Consider the following 22,117-nt stretch of genomic DNA (forward strand, 5'->3'; position numbering starts at 1 on the left):
CTTCCCCAGGGGGAAGAAACGAATGGAGCCAGGCCATTGAGAGCTGTTTTGCATAGCAACAGTTTTGGAGCTAACCTCTGGAATGGTTATTTAACATATGTGTAACCTTTAACTGGTTTCATAGATATGTTAAATAGCAGTGGCCAAGTTTGGAGCCAGGGGGAAGGTAGTGGACTGGGACTCAGGAGAATGTAACTAAGGTCTGCACTCCGGAGTGAGAAGGGCTTGGACTCAGAATGTAACTAGGGGCTGCTCTCCAGAGTGAGGAGAGCTTGGACTCAGGAGGTAATGAGGGGCTGCGCCCCTGAGGGAGGGTGCCGCGCCCCTGAGGGAGGGTGCCGCTGTGTGGGAGCTTGGAAAAGACTGGCTCCGAGACATGAAGGGTCCCCGCTTGGCCAGATGGGGAGGGAGCCACACGGTTTCAGCAGAGTGAGGACCCCCTCTTGGTGAGGTGAAAGAGGGAGCCACGTGGTTTTGGCAGGGTGCAGACCCCCTCTTTCCCAGGTGAAAGGGAAAAACCACGCAGCTTTGCCAGAATGGAGATCCCTGCAGCCAGGTGAAGAAGACAGCCACATGCTTTTGGTGGAGTGTGGACCCCTGCAGCTTTGGTAGAAGAGGCCCACGCGGCTTTGGGGTGCCCCCTTTGGCTGCGGGGCCTGAAAAGCAACAGAGACTTTGACTGGAACTGGGTACAAAGGACTCTTGCCAGTGGACCATGAGAGGGTACCACAGTACTTTGGATTAACTCGAGATCCTGCACAGTGACGCAGCTGACGGTGCCAGCAGCCTGCAATACAGACGTGTGCTCTTTTCCTGATTTACAGTACCCGGAGTTGGGACAGTGGGAGAAGGGAGCGCTGTGTGGGTGTAGGTGTATACCCTAAAGGACTTTGATATTTTAGTGGAGGCATTAGGCCTGAATAGCATTAAATAAACATTTTGTTTCCTTTTCACAAATCTCTGGCATTGGGAGATGTCTTTCCAATTGGCGGCGGACAGAAGGGCCCAGTAGATTTTAGTATTTTGTTTTTGGGAGGGACCCCTGTTGTATAGCGGTTTTTGCATCCTTAGGTGGGCCAAATATTGTATTGCCCCTCCCTCGGACCTCTTGTTGTTCGGTAACAAGGATACGATGGTCTGTGACCAGGCTGATTCTGGAAGGTGGGGCTGGAGCAGCTGCCTCTGTGTGCAGAGGCCTTTTTTTTGAAATACGCACTCATTGAATTCTTTGATTGCCATGACCATGCTGGTGTTCTGGGTCCAGAGAAGCACAGTAGCCTTGATAACAAAAGCAAATATTTGCCATCCTTAGAAAGCAGCAGAAAACATCCAGCTCCAACACATCTCAAGCTTTCTGTTTGTGGGTGGACACTCCTCCTTGCTTCACACTTGCAAGCTGAGCGTGTGTTTATTTTTAAATTTTTGATTTATTGATTTTAGAGAGGGAGAGAGCGAGGAACATTGATTTAGTCCACTTATTTCTGCATTCACTGCTTGATTCTCATTCAGGGATCGAAGATCGAACCCAGAACCTCAGTGTAAGGAGATGGCACTCTAACCAACTGACCTACCTGGCTGGGGCCTGAGCACCTGTTTTAATTGTACACGGTATCAGGTAACTGTGCTTTGATTTATAGTCACTTTCTCCTATTATGGCATTTATTAGCATTGGACACAAACTGCAAGTAAAAAAATAATAAATGGCTGAAAGAGAAACCAAGGAGAAGAAGAAGAGGAAGGGGAGAAGCAGGAAGAGGAAAACTAGCTCCAGAGCCTCTGAGGGGCAGAGCATGAGGCTCTGAGTCCAGAGTCTGGGCTCCAAGTCTGGCTTAGACCTCAGAGGTAACTCCAAGGACCACTGAGAAAGCAGCATCTGCATCCAGAGCCAGGTCAGAGGCCTCCGAATCCCAGGCACTCCTGCCTGGGTTCGACAAGCTCCTATCTGTGGCCCTCCTACTGGCAGGTAAAAAGCAATGCCCCCTGGCACTGCTTGCCCCATGGTGAAGACCCTGGTCTGTTACTGTGCTTCAGACATGCCCCCTCCCTCCGAGTTTGCTCCTGGCACTTGCACCCCTTTCCAAGGTCACTGCAAAAAGGGATAACAGCACACCCCTGCACCCCAGACTACACACAATAAAAGAGGTGAGGGGCCTGCACTGTTGCAGGTACATGTGAATGGATGGGGGCTTGCTCATTCACACTCAGGGCATACTGAGGTCCGTCGTCTGCACCCCACATTGTGAGACATACCCCAGGGACAGCGGTGTGGGAGCAGGGGCAGAAGCATGCTCAGGGGAAGCCGAGGAGCACATGGTCTGTCTACATCAGTACTTTGCCCTGAGATCAGGCTCGGTCAGCTCAGCCTCCTAAGGACAAGCAAGCACAGGCCCAGTTCGGGGGTGGGGAGGACGTTGGCTCAGCTGCCTTAGGTGACCGTGCAAGTTGTTCCACCTCGTTGTCTCGGCTTCCCCATCTCTGAGTGGAGGTGATAACAGTGCCTACTTCAGAGGGCTGTGGAGGTGGTGGAATGCGACGGTGCAAATAGTCCTCATCTCGGGGCTGGCGCAAAATCAGAGTGCAGAAAGAGACACGGCTGCACTGTGGTCTTGCAACTTTCGGCCGGGCTGTGTGTATGTTTCTGAGGACCCGGATGCTGGAGAAGAAATGCCACCTGAAGGAGGGGAGCCTGGGCAGAAGCAGGAGGAGGGTTCCCAAGGCACAAGGACTCAGCCTGACAGGCCTTGAGGTTCTTGGCAGCCTTGCTGAGCAGGTGCACAGCCGCCGCTCAACCCGCCCCAGCCGTATGCCCTTAGGCAGCTGAGACAAAGGAGTGAACTCTAGACCCCAGCGTCCTGCAGGAGAGATGACACACGTCTTGATGAACAGGGTGATTCAAGGCAACTCTGAGGGCCCTTGTTACATTCTTGAGCTCTAGGAGAGGCCGGTGCTTGGGTTTCGGTTGTTCTTGGCCTCCTCACCGACCTCAGGCACTATTTCCTCCTCCTCTCCAGTCCCTTGTTCCTCCCCACCTTCTCTTTAAAGCATGTTTAGAGGCTTTTGTCAGTGAATGGCCTTATTCATAAAGCAGGCGCGATGACAGTTTGCAGAGCTAAATGGGCACTTAACTGTGTGTCTAATAAACCTGCTACAAAAATAAACAGAAAGGAAGACGGTTTGGGAAAGAAAGGTCAGATGTGAAAGGAGCCTGTCAGGGTGATTTACTGCAGCCCCTCGGCAAGCAGCGTCCCACCGTCCCCTCTTGGCCGTTGCTGACCGAGATTCACCAGAAGCGGACAGCAGGGCAGCCAGGTAGAGGCCGCCTCAGATCAGAGCAGGATGGGCAGGCCGGGTGGCAGGAGGGGAGGCAGGGAAGGCCACCACAGCACACTGCCCACTGGTGAGGCAGACGCAGAACGCAGTGAAGCCCAAACGGGCTGGTGTCCAACCGCCTTCCCTCCGGGATCCACACCCACATTTCAAGTGGTATTACCGGGATCTTTCTGCCCTCCCCAAGCCATCCTCCACCCAGGATTTGAGTGGCAATTTGGGATTAGAGGCATATTCAGGTGAATTCAGCAAACACCTGCTGTTCCAGTGGCGATCACCCCTCCAGGTGCACCAGGCGCTCAGACAGTTGCCCTCCTCCCTCAGCGGGCCTGGCCTGCTGAGGGCCTGCTGAGGGGCGGGTATCCCATGAATCACCTGCCTTGCCCTGAAACAACGCCACCTCGGTGGTGAGGGCAGGTATAAATACTGCAAAAACCTTGTTTCTCCAAGAAGATTCAAGCTTATCAAGGGTGGGGGCACATCACGACACCCCCCACCCTTAGCACTTGCACAGTGCACCTCACAGACAGGTGTTGTGGAAATACCTGTTCACCTGAACTGTGGCGAACCTTGCTTATGGCTGCTTTCTTTTTTCTTTTTATTGTTCTTGTATTAGAGTTGTCTCAATTTTCCCCCATTGCTCCCCCGTGCCCCACCCAACGCCTCTCCCACAGTCAATCCCCACCTTGTTGTCTGTGGCCACAGGTCATTTATATTTGTTCTTTAACTAGGCCCTTTCTAAGGGCTAAAGCTTCTGACCCCAGACAGCTCGGGGCCGGCTCTCCAGTCACTGCTGTCTCTCCCAGTTCCCTCCACAGCAGGTGGGTAGGATGCTTCTGGCTCCTGCCCCTCCCAAGGTGTTAGAGTTGACTCCAGCTGTAACCTTCCCACCATTCTCCAGGACGAGCTCATCTCCCTTCAGCTGCCTCTGCGCATGGCCTGATGAGCCCGGTGGAACTTCCCACCGGTGCACTGCCAGCTGCCAGGGAGCTCTTGGGCCTGGACAGGTTTTGACTTTTGTCTCAGACAAATGCCTCCCTGGGCGTTTGTCTTCCTCCCAGGCTGGCTGCTGCAATGCCACCTGCCACCCCCTTCAGGGAAACACTCTGAAGGTCTCTTCTGCTTGGCGATAGCTTTCCCCAAAGGGAGTCAGCGAAATGGGAGCAAACTGACCCTTGCTCATGGAGGCCTTCGAGGATGGGCTCCCCACTGCCCTCACCCTCTTGTCCCTGGGGAAATGGGCCCAGCATCGCTGCCTGTGGGTGACGGGAATGTTTCTGCAGGTAGCAAAGAGATTTAGCTTTGCCTTCCCTCTTGCCTCTGAAAGGTGCTGGCAACTGGCAGCTTCACAGCCGGTAAGTGTGGTTCTAACAGTGATCAATGACCAGGGAAGTTGGGGCCTCAAGGCTGCATGGCAGTGGCTGTGCCCACCGCACTGGATGTCCAGAGGGAACATGAAACCTCGGATGTCCAGGGAGATGTCAGCAGGAGACCAGGAGCGTCCGGGGCCTCGAATCATCTGTCCACGGGCCTTTAGAATCCACGGGACAGGAAAAGGAATGAGGATGAAGAAGCTGCCTCAAGGAGTTTACTCTCTAACAGGAAAACAAAATGTCCTCTTTGGAAATGGGGCAGGCAGGACCACGGTGACAAGGACAAAGGAGAGGGATCTGTGAGATGGGGCTGGAGAATAGGCAAGGCAAGGAAGAGGTAGCCTCAAGTGCTTATGGGGGGAGGGAGAAGGGACAAGGGCGCTGAGGCAGGCAGGAACAAGGACAGGTGGGCACAGAGCAGGGGTGGGGGGCACGGCCTCTTGGAATGGGACTGAGAGACTCCCAGGAGGAGGGAGAAGCTCCTAGACTGTTCTAGAACTCACCAGTCTCTGAGAAAAATTTAAAACCCGTCTGTTTTAAGGTTGGTTTCTGATAGACCTGTTCAGACTAGTTTGAGGACCCAGGGCTTATAGGATGAGACCATTTTGGTAACAGGTGGAAGCTCGCAAACCTCTGTGGACCGTAGAGATGCAAATCAGAGGACACAGTGACTGGAAACATGGGCTCATTGGTCAACTCCCTTGGACCCTTTCTGGGAGGCCAGCACCTACCTGCTCCAGGAGTTTTTCACTTTCTAAGGACACGAGAGACGGGAGCAGAGGCGCTCTTCCTGGCTGCCTCACCTTGTGTTGCCCATGAAGCAACACTCCCACCCCGGCCCCCATCCCTGCGTTAGGACACATTTGAACTATGGGGAGCAGCCTGCTGCTGAAAGGATTTCCACCACCAGCAGCAGCAGCAGCAGCAGCGGCAGCCCCTGAAAAGGCACAGACTTGGTGGCATGGGAGGAGAGAAGGCTGCAAATGACCATGGCCCTGGGCCTCGGCTCTAACTCTGATCCAGGGAAAGACAGCCTCTCTCGGACTCATGAGCTTCCTGTAAAACCAGAGGAAACAGCGCATTTCACGAGGCGAGCAGCAGCTTCCACTCAAAGGGCTTGTTAAAAGTGCACTCCGCTCCTCACAGAGTGGGTCAGTTGGCCTTTGCCAGCTCCCTTCCTCTGGAAAACTTCAAAAAGCAACAACTGACCAGACCCTCAGATAAGGCCCTGAACTCTCAGGGGTCACCATTCTGGATGTCAGAGAAAGGAGAGAATGATTTTGTGTGGCAAGGCCCAAAAAGGTAGAGATGACTCTGGGGAACTGAGAACGAGGCTGAGAAAGTGAGGAAAGCGCTCCGCAGAGGGGACTCCTGAGCGCCGAAGGTCACCGGACAACCCTGTTTGAGACTCTGCACAGAACGACCTATTCACCACGATTCACAGAATACCCGTGGGGTTGGTTTCTGGATGCTTGTCTTGAGTCTCGGGAACTGCAGGCAAAAGGGAAACACTGGGGTGGAGGGAGCAGGGCCTGGCACTGAATCCGTGCCCACTGGCATCCGAAAGGCCAGTCCTGACCCATCCTGAGTCATAGGGCAAAGCCATACGGAGCTGAGGCAGGAGGACAGGCCCAAGGCTTATAAATGCACTTGGCCTTGGGCTCAGGGCTTCCAAAACAGAAGCTAATTTGAGGTCTTAAAGCCTCCACTGAAATCCTTTTAAACCCTCGGGAGAGTAAACAATACCAAAGATGACAGGCGCAGGACTCAGGGCTGGAAGTCAGACACAGAGCCCGTAACCCAGGCTCCGGAACACTGTGTGCGCATGCGCATGTCTGTGCCATGCCAGTCACTGCGGAGGAACTCAGATGAGTCCAGGACAAGAGACGGAAAACCACCACAGAAAAACAGAATCCAACAGAAAGGCCTCTGGGGGCCCAGAGGAGGGGGCTAGTAGGACAGAACAGTTCCTCAGGAGTGAGACTCACTGGGCACCACCCCACCTGCTGACTCCGGCCATTGTGCACTCTCTTCGGCCCATCGTGACAGCACCTGGTAGGCAGATCATGAAACCGTACATGGAGTGGGCTAGAGGTGAAGACGACAGCATTCTGCACGCACCACACAAGGAACCTCACACAGAGGGCTGGGTGTGGTCTGCACAAACTGGTTCTCAAAGGCCAGATCCTTCCCTCCTTTGTCTATTCATGAGAGTCAAGGAAAAAACCTGCTTTCTCTTTGTCGATCTCAACTGCAAAAGCAATGAAGGCACTGCCTTAGCAAGGTGGACCCAGCACTCACTGTCCTATTGTCCCACTGACGGAGGCAACCGGTGGCCAGGGTATTGAAAACAAGCAGATCAGACCTAGTTCACTTTGAAAGAAGTAGATGCTTTGCTTTACAGAACTAGCGACAAGTTCTGCTTCTTGGCTAAGGCCATTATTCAAGTCAGTTTATACTTCCTGAGCCCCCACCGGCAGAGTGACCGTGTAATTATTGCCTTAACGGGCAGTCCGCAGGGTGGGCGCTCCGCCCTGAAGGACACCACAAGTGAGTGTGCCAGGGACGATGACCACGACAGGTTGCATGACGAGCAGATGCAGAGTCAGCCTTCTCACTGCAGGCCATCTAGAGCCCGCCTCCTCCTGGGTCTTCTGAGAAGTGGGACAGCATTCTGAATTTCAAACGCCTGAGCACCTCACAGAGCACCTCTAGCCAAGTAATCCTCAAACCTTTCGTTAGAAGTTGCAGAGCCCGTCATCCAGGTGTATGCTCAGTACAGAAAGGTAAACAAGAAACCAGTACAGACGGTTGCCTGCAGGCACCAGAGGGCATAGGGTAGAGGGGGCGGGAGGGAAAGCAAGACTTCTTTTTATGGAGTTTAATTTTTGAAGCAAAGAAATTGATTATCTCTTCCAAAAGAGTAAAATCATTTTTGAAGCTGTGAGCCCAGAACGTACAGTACCTGAGAGCAGAGCCGCTCTGGTGGATGGCGGGAGGGGCGGTTGACAGAGCCTCGCCTCGCTGCTCCTTCCTCACCCAAAGGCCGCTCGGTGTGTCTTCCATTGCTCTCTGCATTGAGATGCGCGCGGGTCAGGCCCAACCTTTTCTTTCCTGGCTGGAAACTAAAGCCCAGGGAGCTGTGCTCCGTGTCTGGGTCTCTGTTTCCAGAAACACATTCAGTACGAGTTAAACTCACTCCCCAGAAGAAACAATAAACCCAACCGTTTCGAAAGATTTATTTTTAATTAAAAAATAAAAGTTATCTTAACATATCTGCATTGCAACTTCAAGGATGGCAACTTAATGAAGCAAGAAAAACAAGGCTTATCGGTTCTTAAGTCACCTGCCCATCTTAGAATGGGTTCCAAGGCACACATATTTTCAAACAAACAAACTTTATTCAGAAACAATTGCAGTAACTCAGAACTCCCTTCCCCCAACTTGTTCAGACTGCCCTCACCAACCCACCCCCCCCCAACAACAACCAAAACATTAAATTCTCTTTTAAAACTACCAAAATAAGTGCTGAGTCAGCAAGGAACCTGGGCAGGCTGCCCAAGTCCTCCCTATGTTTCTGCTTGGATGACTGGCTGCCCAGAGGCTGGCGGGGAGAGAGCCAGGGCCATCCTCCAGTATGACAGGTGGGGCTCCTGCCCAGCCCCCACAGCCGTCACCCCAGCTGGGACAGGCAGTTCCAAGGCACTGTCTCCCTTTATGCAGGGCACCCTGTGGCAAAAGCATCCTTTCAGGAAGAGAAGGGCCTAAGGCAAGGAAGTCGTCCTCAAATGCTTGCAATGACCAGTGACCACACGACCAAGACCTGTGGGAGGGAAGGAGACAGGCGAACCCATTCTCCCTCAGTTTACCAGGTTTCCTAAGAGGTTTTTCTCTCCCTATTCTCCTGCCTTCTCTCTTCTCCTGCCTCCCAGTCTCCCTCTCCCTTCAAAGGATTCTATTTTAGCTTGATGGTGGGGGTTCGGAAGAGGCTGCTGGCAACTCCTGTGGCGGGCCTGGGGGCTCTGCCACCTCCAAGGGGACATCATGAGATTTCGGTTCCTGCGTGTCACAGAGCTCCTCCCCTCCCTGCAAGGCCGTGAGGCTCTCCTGGCTCTGGGCCTGGCTGTTCATCTTCTCTTCAGCTTCAATCTCTTCTGAGGTGGGAATGGAGTTCTTCTTGGGGCGACCTTTGGGTTTTGTGGGTGCTTCCTGTCCACCTTTAAGAACCTACATGGGAGAGAAATGGTCATTAAATCCAAGAAATAACACCTTCCCTCCACTTTGCCACGCAAAAGCATCCACGTCATTCCTTTTCAGCAGGGACAGTTTGGCAAAAACTACCTTCAATCTACAAGCTACAAACACATCTTCACTCTTGAAATGCTCAATGCACTTTGTCACAATCACAGAGTTTGGTATTAAATAAAAAGATCACAAACACGTTTAACAATCCAATTTCAATAAAGAGGAAAAAAAATGAAAATTAAAATATCAATGTTGCACCAATAAAATTGACAAGTTAAAAGAAAAAGGCAACATTTGTAGCAAGCAGGAAAACAAACACTCATACTCCAGTGTCAAAGCATAACTGGTATGACCTTTTCAAAGTGTGACCTGAGAATTCCCATTCAATATTTTATTTATTTATTTATTTATTTAAAATTATCTTATTTATTTATCTTTAGAGGGGAAGGGAAGGAGAGAGGGAGAGAAATATCAATGTATGGTTGCCTCTCATGCGTCCCCTGCTGGGAAATGACCTGCAACCCAGGCATGTGCCCTGCCTGACTAGGAATTGAACTGCGCTTGATCATTTGGTTCGCAGGCCCACACTCAATCCACTGAGCTACACCAGCCAGGGCCCATTCAGTGTTTTAAAGTGCATATGCTCTGACATGCAAATTCCGCTTCTACTGACTTAGCCTAAGAAAGTCACCAAAGACAAAGTCTGATCTGCAAAAACAGTCATCACAAAGTTGGAATAAAGTTACACTAAAATGTCCACCATGACTGGGTAGATAATTATAGTATATTTTGGAGAAAAAAATATTTGATGACCGTTACAATTACCATATAGGAGTATGTTTAATACCATGGAAAATATTGATTTTGTGTGTGTGAAACTCAGGCTCTAAGCCATCAGGTTTCAGTTTGGGGACTTGATGACTACACACCGCCTGATTACAGTGTCAGGGTCATGAATAATTTTTAAATGTTTTAATATATCTTTTTCTGTATTTTCTAATTTTCAACAATGATCATGTCTAAGTAATTCTGTAATTAGAACAAGCTATTGCCCTGACTGGTATGGCTCAGTGGGTTGAGTGCCAGTCTGCCAACCGAAAGCTCGCTGGTTCGATTCCTGGCCAGCGCACATGCCTCGATTGTGGCCAGGTTCCAGGTTGGGGGTGTGTGAGAGGAAACTGTTTGATGTTTCTCTCAAACATCAACATTTCTCTCCCCCACTTCCCCTCTCTCTAAAAATAAAGAAACAAAATATTTAGAAAAAAGAACCAAGATGTTGAGATTTCCAGTCAAGACGGCAGGGTAGCTAACTGCTGCGCTCACCTCCTCCCAGGATCACATCAAAATTACAATTCAATTATAGAACATTCAACCTGGTGAACCATTTGATGACAAGTGGAACAGAAGTCCTATAACTAAGAAGACTGCTAGGATGGGTGGAGACACAGCCAAATGGGCTGGCCCCACACCCATGTGCAGCAGTGGAGAATCAGGAGAGACATCTCAGCTGCAGAGGTCCCTGCGGAAGAGAAAGGTGGCCCGGCCCAAACCGGGCTCCCCATCCAGGTGCACCGGTGCCAGCAAGGGGAGATCCCGCAGCATTTGGCTGTGAAAATCAGCAGGGATTCTGTCCATCTGGGTGAGATGAAAGGCTGCTGTAAGCCCAGGCATCCCCTTATTTATTGACTTTTAGAGAGAGGAAAGGAAAGAGAGAGATCAATTTATTGTTCCACTTATTTATGCATTTATTGGTTGATTCTGGTGTGTGCCCTGACCAGAGATCAAACCTGCAACCTTGGAGCATCAGGACGACGCTCTAATCAACTGATCTACCTAGCTAGGTCAACCCAGGCATCCTCTTAAAGGGTCCATACACAGACTTGCTTGCTCATGGGCACTCACCAAGGGCTCTAGCAGAGGAATACTGGCTTGGGAGGCATCAGAAATATACAGAGAGAAATTGACTTGTGTGGTTACAGGGCAAAGGCTGGAGGGACAGCCACCATTGTCCCTGTGTTAAGCTGTCTTCCTACACTGTTGGCAGGTGGGCTCCATCTTTCCTGTGTTGAGTCCTTCTACCATACAACCAAATTTGTTTCTGCATTAGCCTGCTGAACACTCACTCCACCCTCATGACCCCCTGAGACCCCAATTCACCTAAATCATGCAATGTTCCAGCAGCAGGCAGCCAGCCTTGGCCCACGCTGCAATCATTCAAAAGAAAAATCTCATAGATCCACAGCCCCCAGGTGGGTGGCACCTGGCCTTGGTGTGCCCTGTGCATTTTGCTTAGTTGCCGCACACTCAGAACTGGTGCCTAATCTGAATCCTCATTAGACTGGTAATTCCTGAGACCCCCACTTCACCAAACTCGTGTACTGTCCAAGGCTCTTTCAACAGCTGAGACTTACAGGTAGATGACAGGTGGCAGCAGACCTCAAGGTGCCTCATGCTTTTTGCTGCCCTGCCCCAGGCTGGGGACTGGTGGCAACAAAGCTCAGTTTGCAGCACGGATTCTCCCTGGTACTTCCAGGTCCAACGCAGGCACCTACCAATCATGGATCACTTTGTAGCTTTACCAGGTAGCTCTAGGCCAGTCACAAGCAGCAGCTGAACATGGCTTGCACTGGAGCCCCTCCTAAGAGGCTCCAGAATCAGTACACCCAGTGGTTGGCTTCAGACCACCACAGAGCACCAACCACCTAATTAACTCCACAAGTGGCAGAGCCAAAGGGAGTTCTCAGCAGGCACCAGAGCCTGCTGGGATCTAGCCCCCTTCGCGGAGCAAGCTCCTGCACAGCATCTCGTGCACTGTGGTGATGCCCAACCCTCACAACCAGTCACCTGAAGGTCCATCCCAGTCACTGACATGCCAACAACAATCAAGGATATACTATGCCAGGAGGTCACACACAACCCACACAAGGGATACCCCAGGAAAATCCAGCTCAGGTGGCCAGGGAGACTGTGCCACTAGCACCTACAGGTCACCTACTACTTGAGGCTGTCTTGCAAAAACTTAGAAATGTAGCACCTCTACCAAATACATAGTAACAAATACAGACAGGCAGCCAAAAATGAGGAGACAAAGAAACATGTCCCAAATGGAAGAAAAGGAGAAAAACCCAGAAGAAAAAAACCTAAACAAAATGAAGGCAAGCAAACTACCAGATACTCAGTTCAAAAAATAACAGTTATAAGGATGCTTGAGGAACTTAGTGAGAACTTCAACAAAGAGATAGTAAGCATAAAAAAGATACAAAAATCATTCTTTTAAAAACCCAGCCAGAAATGAAGAATACACTAGAAGAAATCAACAGCAGATTAGATAAAGCAGAGAATCAAATCAGCAATTTGGAAGGCAAGGTAACAAAAAATACCCATTCAGAACAGTAAAAATAAAATAATAATAAGGATGGTTTAAGGGACCTCTGGGACAGCATCAAGTATAACAACAATTCCATCATAAGAGTAACCAGAAGGAGAAGGGAGAACAAGGGATTGAGAACTCATTTGAAGAAATAATGACTGAAAACGTCCCTAACCGGGTGAAGAAAGTAGACACAAGTCCAAGAAGCCCAGAGAGCCCAAACAAAATGAACCCAAAGAGCTCCACAGAAAGACACTTCATAAATAAATGGCAAAGCTTAAAGAAAAATCGAGAATCTTGAAAGCAGCAAGAGAAAGGCAGTTATATACCTACAAGGGGACTTCCATAAGGCTGTCAGCTGATTTCTCAACAGAAACTTTGCATGCCAGAAGGGATTGGCACAAAGTACTCAAAGTAATGAAAAGTAAGGAACTACAACCAAGATTACTTTACCAGGTCAGGCTATCATTTAAAACTCAAGGAGAGATAAAGAATTTCCCAGACAAGAAAAATCTAAAAAACTTCATTACTTGCCAAACCAGTATTACAAGAAATGTTAAAGGAACTTCTTTAAAATAAGGGGGAAAACCATAAATATAAATAATAAATGTCAATAACAACATATCCATTAATAATTACTTTAAATGTAAATAGATTAAATGCTCCAATCAAAATACATAGAATAGCTGAATGGCTAAGAAAGTAAGACCCACACATATGCTGTCTACAAGTGACCCTCTTCAGATCAAAAGGCACAAATAGACTGAAAGTAAAAAAATGGAAAAGATATTTCATGTGCATAGAAACAAACAAAAAAGCAGAGTAGCAATACTTATATCAGACAAAATAGACTTTAAAACTAAGGATCTAATAAGAGACAAAGGACGTTACAGAATGATAAAGGGATCAGCCCAACAAGAGGATATAACTCCTGGAAACTCCTGCATCCAACATAGGAGAACATAAATATATAAAGCAAATCTTGATGGACATAAAGGGGGAGATCAACAGCACTACAGTCATAGTAGCGGATTTTATCACCCCATTGACATCCATGGATAGATCTTCCAGACAGAAAGGCCACAAGAAAACCACGTCATTAAATGACACATTAGACCAGATGGATTTAATTGATATTTTTAGAGCATTTCACACTAAAGGGGCAAAATATATATTCTTTTCAAGTGCACACAAAATATTTTCCAGAATATTTAGGATATAGAACAAGTCTCAATAGATTGGAAAAGACTGAACCACATCAAGCATCTTCTCTGACCATGATGGTATGAAACTAGAAGTCAATGACAAGAAAAAACTGGAAAGCACACAAACATATGGAGGCTCAGCACCATGCTACTAAACAGTGAATGTACTCAAAAAGTTATAAGACATGGAAGAAAGAACTTGAAGAAGGTACAAATAAATGAAAGCATATACCATGTTCATGGATGGGAACAATTGACATCACTAAAATGTCTATAGCACCCAAAGCAATCTATCTATGGATTCAATGCACTCCCTATCAAGATACCATTTTTCACAGAACTAAAACAAATCTAAAAATGTATATAAAACCACAAGAGACAGAATAGCTATGGCAATACTGAGAAAACAAAGTCGGAGGTATCATGCTACCTGGTATTAAACTATACTACAAAGATAGTAATCAAAACAGCATGCTACTGGCAATGAGAAATGTAAATCAATAGAACAGATTAGAGAGCCCAGAAGTAAACCCATGGCCGTGTGTCAATTAATCTATAACAAAAGAGTCAAGAACATACACAATGGGGTAAAGATAATGAAAAAACTGGACAGATACCTGCAAAAAAAAAAAACTAAACCAGCTTTTTACACCATATACAAGAATAAACTCAAAATGGATTAAAGACCTAAATGTAAGATCCAAAACTGTGAGTCCCAGAAGAAAACATAGTAAGTAAACTGTGTGACATTGCTTTTAGTGGTTTTTAAAAATATGTCTCCTCAGGAAAGGGAAACAAAAGGAAAAATAAACAAAGGGACTATATCAAACTAAAAACTTTTTGTACAGTAAAGGAAACCATCAACAGAACAAAAGTCCCATAGAAACTGAGTAAGAGAAGATACTTGCTGATGATACATCTGAATAAGGGGTTAATATCCAAAACTTATAAAGAACTCATATAACTTAACACATTAAAAAAGCCATTAAAAAGATCAGACCTGACCTAGCCATTTCATTAAAAAAGACATACTGATGGCCAATAGACATATGAAAATACGTTCAACATCATTAATTGTCAGAGAGATGCAACTTTAAAAACACAATTAGACATAGCGTCACATTTGTGAGAATGGCTGTCATAAGTAAATCAACACACAAATGTTGGTGAGATGTGGAGAAAAGGGAACCCTAGTGCACTGTCGTTGGGATTGCAAATTGGTACAACTGCTTGAAAAACAGTGTGGAGTTTCCTCAAAAAATTAAAAATAGGAATACCATAGACCCAGAAATTCCACTTCTGGGTATTTATCCAAAGAAACCAAAGCACTAATTTAAAAAGTTATGTGCTCTCTTATGTTCTTTGCAACATCATTTACAATACTCAAGGTATCAAATCAAACTAAGTGCCCATCAATAGATGATTGGATAAAGAAGATATGGTACATATGTACAATGGAATATTCCCCAGCCATAAAAAACAATGAGATATTGCCATCTGTGATAACACAGATGGACCTGGAGGATATTATGCTAAGTGAAGTAAATCAGACAGAGAAAGGGAATACCATATGACTTCACTTATATGTGGAATCTAAAGAACAAAACAAATGAACAAACAAAAAAGAAACAAACTCATAAATTCAGAGAACAGACTGATGTTTGCCAGACGGGAGCTGAGTGAAAAAGGTCAACAGATTAAGAAGTGCAAATTGGTAGTTACCAAATAATCATGGGGATGTAAAGTACAGCATAGGGAACAGAGTAAAAAATATTGTAATAACTATGTATGGTGCCAGGTGGCTATTAGACTTATTGGGGAGACCACTCAGTGAATTATGTGTCTAAGACAAATGTCTAACCACTGTCCTATACACCTGAAAGTAATATAAAATGATACTGAATGTCAATTGACAGTTCAACAGTTCAACAGTTTTTGAAAGACTATCATCAAACATAGTCACATATTGTTGAAGGAAGTAGTAGAGCATAGTAAAGTGTTCCAGCTTTGACAGTAAAATAACTGGGTCAAATTCTAGCTCTGCTACTCGTCAGCTTTGTCTTTGGAAGAGTCCTTTAAAGGCTGAGTGTCAGTTTCCTAATTTGTAAAGTGGGGATAAAAATATCTTATCCCAGGGTGATGCAGAGGGTGACGGACAGATATGAAGGACCAGAACTGATGAAATGGCAGATTTCCTCTGCCCAGAATGTACCTCATACCCAGGACACCTGGTTAACTTGGCTTAGAGAGCGCTCCTGCTGAAAGGCTCCCTGAGCTCCCCAGTCTAAGTTAAATGCCCTCCACAATATGCCCCGTGAGCACCCTTACTCATTTTTATTTGCCTGTCCCTCCCAATCAGTGAAATGGCCTTTGCTGATTTCAAAGGACTTGTACATTCATTATCCCAATTTGTGACTTGCACAAGAATAATGAGGCAGGAATCATTTTAAAAATATTTTTGTGTTATTGGGTTGGCTGAAAAGTCCATTTAGTTTTTTCCATGAAATAAAAGACACATTTTTCATTTTCACCAATAACTTTATTAACTTGGATATTCTGAGTATGTCAGCTATCTCCTGCTATAGGCTTCTAGTGGGTAGAGGCCAGGGATGCTCCCAAACATCTTCCAATGCATAAGACAGCCCCATGGCAAAGAATTATTTGGCCGAAATGTCCATAGTACCAAAGAACTTCACAAACCACTTCTGACACATTCAGTCAGTCACAGAACCTTCTTCATACACTGTACAAATTTGAGTGTCAGTGCATTTTTATCTTTCTTGAAAGAATAAAGCATAATTTACTAAAAATGTTGCCTATTTTCTTCCATCTTCAATATTACAATGGCAGCACAAAAATTCACCAATTTTGCTAAGTTTTTTTTAAAAATGCGGGCTGACATGATGGCTGACATGACTGCTGTCACGACACAATTTAATACAATTGTTTTGAATGACGTTAAAGACACCTAAGCACTACTAGAGCTGTTGTATGAAAAAAAACCCATGAACTTTTTGTCCAACCCAATACTCCGGGACGTAGCAGACGCTCCTTCCTCCATTGACTCTGAATGCTGGCATGGTGTAGCTGCTGATTTTCTGGGCAGCCATTGTAGGATATAATTTTGCTACTTACACACCTAGCTTACTCTTATTTTTCCCATCTGGACAAAGCTCCTTCAAGGTAAATCCTGCATCCATCCCTTGCTTTTTGCTCTCCAAGGATGGAACGTCCAACTAACTCTCTATGCAGCCACTAAAGATTTGCTGACTACATATTTCTGAAGCAGCAGCAGAGCTCTCCCAGGGGCTGAACTGTAAGAGTGAATGCAGTGACTTGATAAACAATAGTCATTTAAAAAAAAGCTTTACTGAGACAGAATTCATATACCATACATTTCATTCACTTATTGTGTACAATTTAGTGTTTGTATAGTCACAGAATTGTGCAAGTATCACCAGAATCCAATTTTAGAACATCACCCTGCAAAAGAAACCCCATGTCCACCAGCAGCCACTCCCCATTGTTCTCCAACCCCGCCCCTCAGCCCCAGGCAACCACTTATCTGCTTTCTGTCTCTACAGATTTGCCTATTTTGGACATTTCATAGGAATGGAATAATGTAAAATGTCATCCTTTGTGACTGGATTCTTTCACTTCATGATGTTTTCAAGGTTCATCCATGTTACAGCATGTATCAGTATTTCATTCCTTTTTATGGCCAAATAATATGCATTGTATGGACATACCACATTCTGTTTGCCCATTCATCAGTTAACGGCCACTTGATGGATACTTGGGTAGCTTCCACATTTTGGCTACTATGAATAATGCTGCTGTGAACATGAGTGTGCAAATAAATATCTATTCAAGTCCCTGCTTTCACTTTTTAAAAATACTTTATTTTATTTATCTTTGAGAGAGGGGAAGAGATGGAGGAAGAGAGAGAAACATCAATATGAGAGAGAAACATCAATCAGTCCCCTCTTGAATAAGCCCCCTCCAGGGACTGGACCCACAGCCCCACCAAGTGCCCTGTGCCCATGACACTTGGGACAGTGCCCAACCAACTGATCCACACCAGGCAGGGCCCTCTTTCTCTTCTTTGGGGTATATGCCCTGAAGTGAAATCACCGGTTCTCATGGTAACTCTATGTTTAACATTTTGAGAAACTTCCACACTATTTTTCAAAGGAGCTACATCATGTTACAATCCAGTCAGCAGTATATGAGGATTGCAGTTCTCCACATTCTCATCAGCAGTTACGTTTTTCTGATTACAGCCACCCCAGGGGGTGTGTCCTGGTATCACTGTGTCTTTGGTTTGCATTTCCCTGGTGACTAATGAAGTGGAGCACCTTTCCACGTGCCAGTTGTGTATCTTCTTTGGAGATATGTCTACGCGTACTCAAATCCTTTGCCCATTTTCAAATTTGATTCTTTTTTTATTATTGAGTTGTAAGTTCTTTATATATTCTGGACACAAGTCTCTTACCAGATACAAAATTTGCAAATATGTTCTCCCGTGCTGTGTGTTGTCTTTTGACTTTGCTGATGTCCTTTGTGGTGCAGAAGTTTTGAATCTTGCTAATGTCTGATTTATTTTTCTTTTGTCATATGAGCCTTTGGTGCTATATCTAAAAAGGTTTTGCCTAACCCAAGGTCATGAATATTTACTCATATTTTCTTCTAAGAATTTTATAGTTTTAGCTTACACATTTAGGTCTATGATTCATCTTGAGCTGACTTCTGTGTACAGTATGAGGAAAACCGTGAGTTCTCAATAAACACCTCCTTTTAGTTGGGAATCTGCTCAACCACCACACTTCCCACTCAAACAGGCAGATCCAAAGAGGACCTCTAACAAGGTATAGATGCTGACAGAATCCTCCTTTGGGGAGAAAACATCCCTGTATTTTTTCTCTCACCCAAGTCAGTATCTGATTTTTATTTCAGTGCAGCCTGTTGAAAGCACCTGAATGTGCCAAGATGGAACCGACATGTTGAAAGCAGATCCACTGGGTATGAAAGAGGTTACACAAAATTAAGTTGCCCCACGTAGTAATCATGTTAGAAAAGGTCAGGCCTCAGGAAGCTACCTAATTGGCAAAAGAAAGTCCAGCCCAGCAATTAGAGAACACCACCCACACAGCTTGGATCAGCCCCACCTGGCTGTTTCCCTCCAGCACACACACACACACACACACACACACACACACACACACACACACACACACACACTTCAAAACAATCACACCATTTTCTAAATGGAATAAAACATTCCAGTGCAAGCAATGTTTAGGAGATAACTATACTCTTGGCTGCTTTCTAGCACACCTGACGGATGCAATGAACTCACCACCGCCCCTCACCAGAAGCTGAACATTCTCATGCATCCCATGGACCTTCTCCCAGGACCCCCTACTCCCCCATTATTCCTAGAGCCAAATTAGTCTCCTTGGTTGTGAGAGGCCAGACAACCCATTGCATACAAGGTCACATGTCTCTTGGAAAATCACTCAGCACAGCATCTACATCTATTAGCCATGTCTGCTGACAGCCCTCGTCTGAGCTTTAAAACTAGGTATCCCAGTGATCTACTGCTAAGGATGTCAAGACAAAGCCTTTGCTCCCTTTCCAAGGTGCTTAGCTGGGGGCGAGATGGTTTGACTAACGAGCCCAAAACGTCAATGCAACGAGGGTCCTTGTACCTCTCCCACTATTCAGACAGGAACGTGAGCATAGTGGGCAGAAGTGGTTCATCCCGGTCAGAGAGCAAGCAGAGGGCAGGCCCGAGATTTAAACACAAACCCCCTGACCCGTGGAATCTAACACTCTTATCAGTATTTAACTGTGAGTAACGTGCGAGGGATGCATAAACTGTGCTGCTGTTATATCTGACTTTCCAATATTTAATCACCCCATCTCCCAGCAGACCCCAGGCCATAGATTAAATACCCAGAGTGCTCATGCTCCCTTTTCTCCATCTTTATCCACAGCTCCATGGAAAGGTGACAGCCCTGTAGCTGATGGCTGTTTCCACGGAGCTGAGAAGCAAGTATGGATTCTCTGGCATGAATCTCTCCCCAGGACACTGTTTAGCAGGCTTTCGCCACTTGCGGATGGGATGCTCCACTACCCCACAATGCCACAGGCATGACAGGGGCAACGCTGGCGTGGAGGAAATGAGAAAGGACAAACACCCAGGACTGCTCTTAACCAGAGTCCCAGGAACCTGGCTTATCTCTTCGGGCTCCAAAAGTCTGGATCCTCTGGAGACATGAATTTTGTGAATTTCTAGCTAAATAATTTTTAAAATGATAATAGAAGAAGAGTTCCAGCTAATATTTCTTGGTTGTATACTACGTGGCAGGCTCTATTCTAAGTTATATTGGGATTGGCTCAGTTAATACTACCACCTTATAAGGTGCATACTAGGCATTTACTGATGAGGAAACAGGTGCACAAAGGTTAAGTAACCTGCCCAAGATTACATAGGTAGCAGCTGGTAGCAATTTCACAGAATCCTTCATTATCTGGAGACTTTCAGTGCAAAAGAAGATGCATGCACCTGGTGTGGGACCCACCCAACTCTGCAATGGGGGGAGGAAGGTTGTGCCCCTCTGGGTCCCCTCACAGGGCAGGATTCCATGTGTACTGTATTTCACAGCTGAAAAAGATCTCTGATAATGAGGCTCTTTCAGTCTATTGCAAAACACTGTGAGTCCTACTGGAACTAAAGCCAAACAGAAAGGGAATATAGTGTCCCATCTCATGTGCAAGCTGAAATTTACCCAACCCGCTATAGGTTACAAATGCTGACCGGTAAAAACTAGTCAGAGATGCTATCTTGGTTTGGCAGCACCGTCCTTGGCAGCTGCGTGAATAACTCTGAGAATCAAGTGCTAATCTTTTTCCAGTTCCAATTAGGTTACTAGCCTTGAGACATCTTTATTACCCAATTATCTTTTTATTTTCCTTCCCAGTACCTGAAGAGATAGCCTTGAAAGAGTTTCACCAGGAAAATACATGAAGCAATCAGGATTCCCCACAATGCCTTGCTGCTCTGTGGGAGTCAGAACTCAGACCCGCAACTGAACAACATCCTGCAAGTTAAAGTACTTCAAGTGCCCCCAAACACCTCTGCCCCTTTCTTCTGCCTGTGACACTCTTCTCACCTTCACTTGGAGCATTTCCATTTGTCCACTAGGACCAATTTAGATGGCACCTCTTCCGTGAAGCCCTCCTGTCTCCATGCTGCTTCTGAGCCCTGTGAGCCCTTCTGTCATGGCCCAGGTCACTCTGTATAATTCCTAGTTTACAGGTCTGGCCCTCCCCTTAACTGAGAACCTTTTCTAATTTTATTTGTTGATGGATGGGTTCGCATCTTGTCCTGGCACGTCTCTTGCCAGGGCTCACTAAATGAGTGACCGCTGAAGTTAACTGAAACCCTGGCACTCTCATCTCCTCAAGTGACCTGAATTTGGTTGGCCTGAGGAGTGCTCTCTGAGGTTAAGTCGGCCACGTCCCTTCCATCTCGTTCTATACAACAGCGATAACCATCACTCACCGGCCCACAACTGCGCCGGCAGCACAGTGGCTGGTGAAAAACAAGTGACATCACAGGCCAAGGCACACGCGTTGTCCCACGGGCACTGGGTGGTGCTGGCGGAGATGGCGGGCTGGCAGTTCGTTAATCATCTGACTAATGGAGAGATTGCTGATAACCAATTTAAACAATGCCTCTGCCACTCAGGAGATATTGATTTCAATGACGATGATTGACAAGGAAGGAGGTGGGAGGTGGAACTTGCACAGAAAGCAGTGAAGGGACTTGCCCCAAATCAGCCAGGGAGGAGCAAGCATGGGAACATGGCCCAGTGTTTCAAATTCCAAAACCTGATTCTTCCAGAAATCAACCCCCCAAAAGGGCTCTGCCACGCATCTTCGGAGCACTCTACCTGTGTGAGTAACTACATATTGATGGAATCCCGTGCATCCATGGACTTCAACTGCTCACTGCACCGCCCCAACACCTCCCTTCTGAACACCGATGGGGCACTAAATCTTTAAGTAAACAATTGGTACTTAATTGTGGCACTCTGCAGTTGCTTTCTGGACCTTGATTCTTCAACTAGATCATAAATCTTGTGAAGGGTTTTATTTTATTTCATTACTTCCTATAGCACCTGGGACAGGGCATGGTTCATGAGAGATGCTAATTGCCTATTTGTTGATTCATGCAGTATAGGTTTGTACATGCAGCCAGCCTCTCCGCCCCACTTCGAGAACATTCCGTGAGTCCAGCCGCCTGCAGCTGAAAACTCTTCCCTCCTCAAGGTCAGGACCCCCCAGAGGAAAGTATGAGATTTGCCCAGAAATTCCTTTCAGAACATATAAGAAATGCTGTCTCATTGGCTTTTTTTCTACTGTTTCCATTAATATTCATTAGTAATTTATTTATTTTTCTCCTCATTAGCAGGCATTGCAAGAACTAAAATTTTAAGAAAAAATATTATTAGACAAAAACACAAAACTGAGAAAATGTCTTAATACTTATTACCTACTTTATAATATCTTAAATTTTGGTGGGGGAG

At 46.4% G+C, this 22,117-nt stretch overlaps 1 protein-coding gene across 1 annotated transcript in view; it reads right to left on the bottom strand.

Moving 5' to 3' along the window:
* Window positions 1-7,973: 7,973 nt before the first annotated feature.
* Window positions 7,974-22,117, bottom strand: part of BARX2 (BARX homeobox 2) — a 75,370-nt gene continuing 61,226 nt past the window's right edge. Inside the window, exon 4 of the mRNA XM_037134137.2 lies at window positions 7,974-8,927. Coding sequence (XP_036990032.2) covers window positions 8,661-8,927 — 267 coding nt within the window. The 3' untranslated portion in view covers window positions 7,974-8,660. The remainder of the gene's footprint in view (window positions 8,928-22,117) is intronic.

Source organism: Artibeus jamaicensis, unplaced genomic scaffold, assembly GCF_021234435.1.
Source record: "Artibeus jamaicensis isolate MK-2021 breed Jamaican fruit bat unplaced genomic scaffold, CSHL_Jam_final scaffold_660, whole genome shotgun sequence".
In the NCBI taxonomy this organism is placed as follows: domain Eukaryota; kingdom Metazoa; phylum Chordata; class Mammalia; order Chiroptera; family Phyllostomidae; genus Artibeus; species Artibeus jamaicensis.